Source organism: Tenrec ecaudatus, chromosome 10 (genome assembly GCF_050624435.1).
Source record: "Tenrec ecaudatus isolate mTenEca1 chromosome 10, mTenEca1.hap1, whole genome shotgun sequence".
NCBI classification, from domain to species: domain Eukaryota; kingdom Metazoa; phylum Chordata; class Mammalia; order Afrosoricida; family Tenrecidae; genus Tenrec; species Tenrec ecaudatus.
In genome coordinates this window covers 34,144,691-34,154,280 of record NC_134539.1, presented here as the reverse complement: position 1 = coordinate 34,154,280, position 9,590 = coordinate 34,144,691, and the positions used below count along the sequence as shown (strand labels likewise).

Here is a 9,590-nt window from a genome sequence, read left to right as displayed (position 1 = left end):
TGTTACGCAGAGAAGAAAGCAATGTGTGTTCTTCCATTGCCTTGAGTTCCTCACTTAGCGTTTTGCTTAGCTAGCTCTGTCTTAAAACTCCATTCACGTTATATCAGCCAGGACAGTCGATAATGCAGCTGGAACAGCAACAGTCTCCCTGCTTTAAAACAACAAAATTATATTTGTAGCTCGAGCTATATGCCCCTTGTGGGTCAGCAGAGGGTCTCTGCTCTTTGTGGAAAGCCACTGTAGAAATCCAGGCTGTGGTGCAGTTCTCACCTCAAACATCAACGATGAATGTGCTAGTAGGAGAAGAGAAACCTGGAGACCCTTGCATTTTCCAGTTAATGACCTGATAAACAAATGCTGCATATCCCTTCAGCACTCCCTTGTTGTGTAAAGTCAGTCACATGGCTTCAGCCAACCAGAAGGCATACTTACCTTTCACGCAGAAGGTGGGGAGGACTGCAGTCGCTGGGCAAACGGTACTAATCACTGCTCTGGACGTTGAATTTTATCCCACGCCCAGAAGGAAATTAAAGTGACAATTCTTGAGGTTGTCCTAAAAACTCACTGTCATCATGTTGTTTCTGACCCATAGTGAGTGACTGTAGAGCAGCGTAGGACTGCCCCTTCGGGTGCAAACGCCTGCTTTTCTTAAGTAGGAGAAACAGAAACTGGAGTTTGTGCACAGATTGTCTTTTTTGCAAAGCAAGTGTTTGTTGAGGAGTATTAAAAGGAAAAAGCCTAGCTAGTGCCTTTGGATTACTTTAATAACCACAATAAATAGATGATAGATAAGTGAAATAAGAGGCAGACAGAGAGGGCAGAACTGAATTCTTTATTTACTGCTGACATGATTATGCAAAATCATACGAAATCTACCCCTAAAACTACTAGAACTAATAACAGAACTTAAAATGCCACCAGATACAAGATCAGTATCAAAATCAATTGCATTTCTATAAATTAGGAATGAACAAATTAGAAAAAGGCATTAAAATTAAGTATCCTTGGGGGCTGTAAAATAAGAATCGTTTACAATAACCTTCAAAATCATGGCTTTTGAGAGGTCTAGCCAGGTTTGTCAGGTCGAATTGGGATTATGATAGTGGAGGAGGACGCATTTAAGAACTAGAGGAATGTTGTATGTTTCATCATTGCTACCCTGCACCCTGACTGGCTCGCCTCCTCCCCGTGACCCTTCAGTAAGGAGTGTCCAGTTGCCTACAGACGGACTTTGGGTCTCCACTCTGCACTCACCCTCATTTGCAATGATATGATTCTTTGTTCTTTGATGCCTGACACCTAATCCCTTCAACACCTTATGGTCACACAGGCTGGTGTGCTTCTTCTATGTGGATTTTGATGCTTCTGAGCTAGATGGCTGCTTGTTTACCTGCAAGCCTTTAAGACCCCAGACGCTATATCTTTTGATAGCCGGGTACTATCAGCTTTCTTCACCACATTTGCTTATGCACCCATTTGTCTTCAGTGATTGAAGACACTGGTTTTTTTTTTAATGAAGGTACAGAATGCAACAGAATAGCAGGTCCAGATATAAAGCCATATATATATATATGTGTGTGTGTGTAATCACTTGATCTTTAGCAAAAATGCTTAAGTCATTCAATGGTGAGGGGGAATGTCTTTGATGGAGTGGTATTGGAATGACTGTATATTATGAAAAACAACAAACCTTGAACCTTATATCACACAAAAATAAATCAAGCACACAAATAAATTCAAGCTGGATTATAGACGTAAAAGAAACTGTGAAAGCAATAAAGCCATTGGAAAAGCACACAGGAGGATGTCTTCATGATCTTAGGGTAAGAAAAGATTTCCTAGAAAGCACAAACCATAAAAGAAAATTAGTAAAGTAGATTTCATCCCAATTAAAATGGCTCATCAAAAAAGCACTGTCAAGAAAAGGAATAGATAATCCGTAGGATGATAGAAAACATTCACAATAATATTCTGACAAGACTAGTATTTAACACTGAGTTGTGTGCAATATGGCACACAAACACACACAACTATCATGGGAAGAAAAAAAAGAATGAGGGTTCCTGGGGGCAGGGTGGGGAGGGGACAAAGGGGAGTTGATATCAAGGAGTTCAATAAGAAAGAAAATGTTCTGAAACTGATTGTGGTAGAAATTGTACAATACAGCTTGATGTGATTGAACTATGGAATGTTATGATATCTGTAATAGCTCCCAATAAAATGGTTAAATATATATGTAATACAAATAAATTACACCTTTTCAAAGGAAAAAAAAGACAAGTATCTAGGATATATAAAGCTAGTACCTACAATTCAATAATAAAAAGAAAAGCAGTGTAACAAAAGGATAAATAAGCAAAAGACTGTGGGACACTTCACAAAAGAATATATGCAAGTGTAAGCACACGAAAAGGTAGTAAACATCAGATAATGCAAATCAAAATCTCAGTGAGATACCACAACATACCATTTAGAATGATTAAAACGATTAAGGTGGACACCAAATATAGGGTAGATTAGAGAGAACTGGAACTTGCCTGTTTGTCATTTAGAATGTACGGTAGTATGGTAAAACTGCTTTGGAAAATGTTTGGCTCTTCTTAAAAACTAAACATATATCTAGTCTACTCCCAGGAATTTTGCTCTAAGTATTTATTCAGGAGATCTTAAACCACGTGTAATAAATAAATAGATGAAATGCATATCCATAAAAGTCCTGGGATGAGATTTGTCATAGAAATTTTATTCATAGTAATTTAAAACCAGAATCAATCTGTCAATGGAGAGTAGATAACAACAATGGTATAGTCATCCAGTGAATTTACACTCAGCAATCCACAAAAATAAACTATAGATACATGCAACAATATGGATGAATCTCAAAAATAGTGAAAGAAGTCAGAGCCAAAAATGCATACTGTATAATCTCATTTATATGAAACTCCACAATAGAGAAAACTGGTCCATGGAAAGACTTGTTGAAGGGCATGGAGATGTTTAGTCTGGAAAACTAAGTTGCATTTATTGTCAAGGGAACATTCCAAGATCTACCCAGAAATACACTATCAGTGACAGGATAATATACCTGCACCTACAAAGAAGACCAGATAATATCACAATTATTCAAACGCATGCACCAATTACTAATGCAAATGATGAAGAGATGGAAGATATTTCATGAACTTCATCAGTCTGCAATTGATCAAACATGCAGTCATAATGTATTGATAATTGCTGGTGATTAGAATGTAAACGTTGGAAACAAAGAAGGATCAGTAGTTGGAAAATATGGCCCCGGTGACAGAAATGTTGCCAGATTTCCATGATAAGACCAACAACTTACTCACTGGAAATACCTTTTTTTTTCAACAACATAAATTTGAACCTCAGCAGGTAGACTACACAGGAAACAAGCTGACTGTATGCTGGAGAAGCCCATTATCAGAAGTCAGACATGGCCAGGGACCAACCATGAAAAACACTTAACAATTGCTCATACACAGTTCAAGTTGAAGCTGAAGAAAATAAAAACAAGTCCAAAAGAGCCAAAGTCCAAAGGAGTAGATGCCATCTGAATAGATTTGATGTACTGAACTGAATAATCAGGCAAATTTGGGATAACATCATACATGAAGAAAGAAAAAAAATTCATCAAAAAGATAAGAAGGAGAAAGGGCCAAAATAGATGTCAGAAAAGACTCTGAAACTTACTTTTGAACGTAGAGCAAAAAACAAATGGAAATACAATGAGGACGTAAAAGAGTTGAACAGAATATCCCAAAGAAAGACTCAAGGAGACAAAATATTGTAATCAAATGTGGAAAATGTTGGAGTTACAAAACCAAAAGGGAGGAACATGCTAGGCAGTTCTTAAACTGAAAAAGAGAAAAAATCAAGCCTCAAGTTGGAATGTTGAAAAATTATCTGGGCAAAACGTTCAATAGTACAGGAAGCATCGAAAGAGGAACAGAGACTCACTGTACCCAAAAGAATTGGTAGCATATTATCTAGAACCCCAGGAACTGAAAGAAGCGCAAGCTGAACTGAAGGCATCAGTCAGAGCACGGCTCTAAACATTGATAACGCACCAGTCGAGATGTTTCAACGACCAGATGCAACACTAGAAGTAGTGGCTTGGTCATGCCAAGAAATTCAGAAGAGAGCTCCCGAGCGACCAGCTGGAAGAAGCACACCGTGTGACATTCCAAAGGAAGGTGATCCAGCAGGAAGCTGAAATGATCGAACAATATCATTACTATCACATTCAAGTAAAATCTTGGTTGAACATAATTTTAAAACGCTTGCAGCAGAACACTGACGGGTAGACATTCTGCTAGACAATTGCTAGACATTCAAGCCAAATTCAGAAGCGGACGTGGAATAAGGGATACAATTCTGATTTCAGACAGATATTGGCTGAATACTGAGACGACATTGACTTGCATTTTATGAACTATGCAAAGTATTTATGTGGATCATAGCAAATTATGGATAGCATTGTGAAGAATGGGTATTCTCCAGAGCACCTAATTGGGTTCATGCAAACCTTACATAAATAGTCATTTGAGCAGAACAAGGATGCACTTAAATCAGGAAAGGTGTGCATCTTATTCAATTTGTCTGATGGGTAAATGCTCAAAGAAACTGGGCCATATGAAGAAGAAAGTGCCATTAGGCTCGAAGGAGGACTCATGAACAGCCTTCATGGGCAGACGACACAACATCGCTGGCTGAAAATGAAGGGCACTTGACGAACTTACTTGTAAAGATGAAAACCTACAGACTTCAGTATGGATTACACCTCAAGACAAAATTTCTCACAACTGGACCGATAAGCAATATCAGGATCAACAGAAAGAAAGATTGACGTTGTCAAGGATTTCATTTTACTTGGATTCACAAATAATGCCCACGGAAACAGCTATCATGAGACCAAAGAATACATTGCATTTGGCAAATCTGCTGCAAAAGACCTTTTTAAAGCGCTAAAAGGCAATGATGTCACGTGAAGACCGAGGTGCACCTGACCCAAGCCATGGTATTTTCAGTTGCCTCATCTGCAAGTAAACCTGAACAATGAATAGAGAAGACCAAAGGAGAATCGACAGCTCTGAATTTTGGTGTTGGCAAAGAATACTGAATACACCATGGACTACCCAAAGAACAAGTAAAACCTGTCTTGGGAAAATAGAGCCAGAATGCTCTTTAGAAGCAATGATGGTGAGGCATCATCTAACTTACTTTGGACATGTGCTAAGAACAGCATGCTCGGTAAAGTAGGGGGTCAGCAGAAACAAGGCGATGAATTGACTCAGTGGCTGGAACAGCAGGCTTCCGCACGGGAACAATCCTGGCACAGGGTCAGGCAGTGTTTAATTCTGTAGTCCACTGGGTTGGTTCATGACTGGCTAGAAGGCATTAGCAATAAACCCGAGGGAACTCAAGAACTGACTGGAATTCCTAAAGGGAAAGGGGGTTGCTTTAAGATCAGTAGAAAGAACTATATGCCTTATCCGATTCTAGTTTCCTAAAAGGGTGTGCGGAGGGGAGGCGTTCCTAAGCACAGGACAGCGAATAAGGTGTGGCTGATAACACTGACAAGGAGACTTGTAATGAGGAGAGGTGACAGGTCACTGGCCACAGACTCCTTGGCAGACTCAGGAGTAGACACTCATGTTCCTCTGGATCCACTCTGTCTGATGTATTTAAACAGATGATGGGAAGCTGGGTGGCTCGGTGGGCACACTCTGGAATCTGAGTCCTGGGGTTGGGTCTCCACCACTAAGAAGCAGGGTGATTTGGAGTTAGTGACCCTTTCTTTCTGAGCTTCAGTTTTATCATCTATAAAGTGTGAGTGATCAAAATAGTAGCTCTCACATAAGATTGAGGAGAGGAAAAATCAATGGCTGCTACAGTTTATCCTGGAGATGCGATCAGTGGCCTAGTACCTGGGACCAGCGACCTGGGTGCAGCCTAGGCTCACATTCCACGGGATGGAAAACAGCTGGCTCCTGTGCAGCGCTCGCCCTGCCAAAGAGGGCGGGAGGCCTAATTAAAACTGTGACTCTGTTTGCATTATCAAATGTCAAGGTTTTTTTCCCCTCCTTCCCACAGAGCAAAGATTTTTCTTATCAAAAATCTATTCACTAAAATGCTAATGATCGTCAGTGATTAGAAACTGCTGCTCAAATTTTAAAGTTCCCAGTGGGCCTCTCAGACATGGCTTGTAACTTGTCAGCGGAAGAAATGTTCTCAACAAATCAAACTTTGCGATGTATGTTTTTTTAAAAAAAATTCATTTCCTTAACGCTTCACTGTGTGGGTACAGGAGGGACGGCGGAGTGAAGTGACAGAGACCACATTATTAGTGGCGCAGTCAGTTCTAATAGATGTCTCTCAAGACAAGGTAATTCTCAAGTAGAGCCCCCCAAAAATGTTCACCGGAATCTGTCAAGCTTCTCTTAAGCATTTGGAGGGAGCAGGGTGAGCAGGGTGCTTTCACTATGTTCTTTTTGTCTTTCGTCGCCTTTTCCTTCACTACCTTCCCCTTTGGAGGAAGAAATAGCTACCAGACTCTGTAGCTCAGGCGTCTGAGGCCAGCGGCTGACCTGCCGTGGTCACAGCAAGATTTCCAGGGGGCCTGTGGGCTGGGTCTCCACAGCCCCAGCAGAAACAACTGTCCCCTGTGGGAAGGCACTTGCTTCTGGGCTCTCGGCTGCCGCACCACGCGTCAGCGGCATCACAAAGCAGAGGCCTGCTCTCTCACAACGACACCTTGGTGGAACAGTCACTGGTGTGGCCACCATTTACCCAGCCGCCCGAGCCAGCCGAGCCGGAGGGCTCCCCGCTGAACAAAGCTCAGAGCACAGACTCCCGGACCAAAGACACTCGGCTTTTGCCAGTCCCGTCACTTGCCTTGTTGATCCAACAAATCTTACGAGGCACCTGTTACGTGCCAGGCACTACGCTAGGGGCAGGCGATAGATAGGTAATACTGTCCTTGTTCTCCTGAAACCGACGATGTACTGGAAGGGATCATCACTAAGCAGGTATATCCATGAGCGCATTGCAGACCTGAGCGCCGTGCTGCAGGGGTTAAGTGAGAGCTCCGGCCAACAGCACGTGGTATCATGGGTAGATTGATCTGTCCCCTTGGCTAGGCCGTAGAACCCAGTTATGGCATCAAAAGCACTCGTCTCACTGTTGCAAGGAATGTGCTTTGCAGATGTGGTTAATATTTACAACAGTTGACTAAAATCCAAGAACTTACCCTTGGTAATGTGTATAGGTCATATTCTGTGTTGGGATTCAGCCGATTGCACCAGTTCAGCAGAACCAATACCTAATTTTTGGTTGAGTTAACTGATCATTAAAATGACACTTGTAATCAGGGTTTTCTCTAAGGTGGAACTCACAAATTTACATTCCTTACTTTTTTTTTTAATCAGCCATCTGAGTGAGGTAGTTTATTGTGCCAACCTGGCCAATAAGCACGTGGGGTTAATTGAAGGGCAGAGGGATAAATGGCTCCGTGAGCCTCGCCTTCCTAGTTCTCGGTTGTCTTGCTTTGTGATGGTCAGACCAGGGTGCAGCTGCCTTAGCCAGTTTCCTGCTTTAGGCTGGCAAGGCTGACTTCCTGCAAGACATCCCCAAGGCGAAGCCGCAAGGACCTGCCCCGATGCAGCCCTGGGGGCTGGAGCAGCCGTGGAGACCCTGCCAGCACGAAGATGCTTACACATTCACTGACTCGGCTTTCCTCCTGCAGTCAGCATCATGGCGTCTGTTTTGTGAGATGGAGGAGGTCTTTGTGGATTGGTGTTGGACATATGGGTTAATGTTGGACTTGTGGGCTTGGGCAGCACTGGTTTGGGCTGTTTTCTTGATGTGCACTTAACCTTTATATAAAACTCTCTCTTATTCATGAGTTTCTGTGGATTTGTTTCTCTAAAGGACCCAGACTAGCACAGTGAGCAACAGCATATTCTAAGTGACTGTACATTCATTCTGTTAATGTGAAAAAGTAGCTGGAGCTATGCTCAGCATGTTTTCATTCATATTACAAAGCTTGTTATACTTTTGATGAAGTACTACATTTTCATTTTCTTGCATTTGTAACTTCAGTAAACAAAGATATAATGTAAAAAGAAAAGGTGCTGCTCTCTGGCTCGGGATAGTTTGCGGCAAGATGGCCAAACGCACCAAGAAGGTCGGGATCGTGGGCAAATATGGGACCCATTACGGCGCCTCCCTCAGGAAAATGGTGAAGAAAATTGAAATCAGCCAACATGCCAAGTACACTTGCTCCTTCTGCGGCAAAACCAAGATGAAGAGACGCGCCGTGGGCATCTGGCACTGCGGTTCCTGCATGAAGACAGTTGCCGGTGGATCCTGGACCTACAATACCACCTCTGCTGTCACAGTAAAGTCTGCCATCAGAAGACTGAAGGAATTGAAAGACCAGTAGAAGCTCCACTATCTGAAACCTCTGGCCTGTAATAAATGGGTTAATTTATGTAAAAAAAAAAAGAAAAGGTGCCAAACAACCAGAGGTTGACACACTGTCATTGTCTCAGCCTTGTGTTATGTCCAAATTCCTAGATGTTGTGAGTGAAATTTGCAATTCCTGAAAGTGTTCAAAGACCTAAAAAAAATAGGGTCAGAACAATTGCTTTAAGCTCAGCAGAAAGGGGTTTTTCAAAGACGAACATCGTATGTTCAGATAAGAGAAGTCTCCTGTTTCTAATCTATCAAACGCAATGACTAGAGTCTAGTCAGCCTACCTCTAAAGGAATGGGATACTACTCCCACCATGGAAAGCTGGCTGAGGGTAAACCACACAGCCAATGGGGCTCGGATAAAAGCAAAGAATATTGCAAATGAAGATGTCAATCAAGAAATATCTTAAATAACTGTCTTATTGGGTTTTGTCAGGTATTAATATTTTTCATCAATATTTTAAGACTCTTACAACAGAATCTAGTTTTGTTAAATCATGTGACTCTCACGACTGGTCATAATCAATCATTTCAAGGGTCTGCGGAGCGAAAACCACGCTTTCACCAAGGAAGTAGAAAGTATGCCTCAGCTCTGGCCGGCGTGCTCTCGGGTTTCAGACTTGCCAGTCCCACAACTGTCTTTGATTTTTCATTGTTGTAACTTAGGTGGGGGTGTACATTTCAGATCATCAACTTTATATTCCACAGTCTAAACCACTAACCAAAATCTCCCAGCTGGTCCCTCTCCCTTCTGTGGCTCACCACCTCCTGTCACACCCAAGTCAGCACCCTTCAGCCATATAGCCCAGGGGCTGGCAAACACTGGAGACAGAAGAGCTAATCCTATCCCTCACAACAAATATAAAACTAGTTGAGAGTCTTAAATATATTTGTACAAATCGATGAAAATCACCATTATCTGAATACTAGCTTTTAATTTTGTTACAGTTTTACTCCAGAGCCATGCAGACACACTGAAGGAGCCGCATAGGGCTCTGCTGGAGAGCTGCAGTTGGCCGAGCCCTGGTCTAGTCCATGGCTTCAGCTGCAGTTGGCCGAGCCCTGGTCTTCCCTCCCGACCAAACCCATCCCACC

General features: G+C 42.2%; 1 protein-coding gene across 1 annotated transcript; it reads left to right on the top strand.

Annotated features, from left to right (window-relative positions):
* The first annotated feature begins 8,176 nt into the window (after positions 1–8,176).
* On the top strand, positions 8,177–8,511 carry LOC142457886 (large ribosomal subunit protein eL43-like). The gene has a single exon (XM_075558979.1). The coding sequence runs from the start codon at positions 8,186–8,188 to the stop codon at positions 8,462–8,464; it is 279 nt and encodes a 92-aa protein (XP_075415094.1). The 5' UTR covers positions 8,177–8,185; the 3' UTR covers positions 8,465–8,511.
* The last annotated feature ends 1,079 nt before the right edge of the window (positions 8,512–9,590 follow it).

Bases quoted from the DNA above. Each gene is read 5' to 3' on its own strand.
- LOC142457886 (XM_075558979.1), top strand. From the start codon at position 8,186: ATGGCCAAACGCACCAAGAAGGTCGGGATCGTGGGCAAATATGGGACC.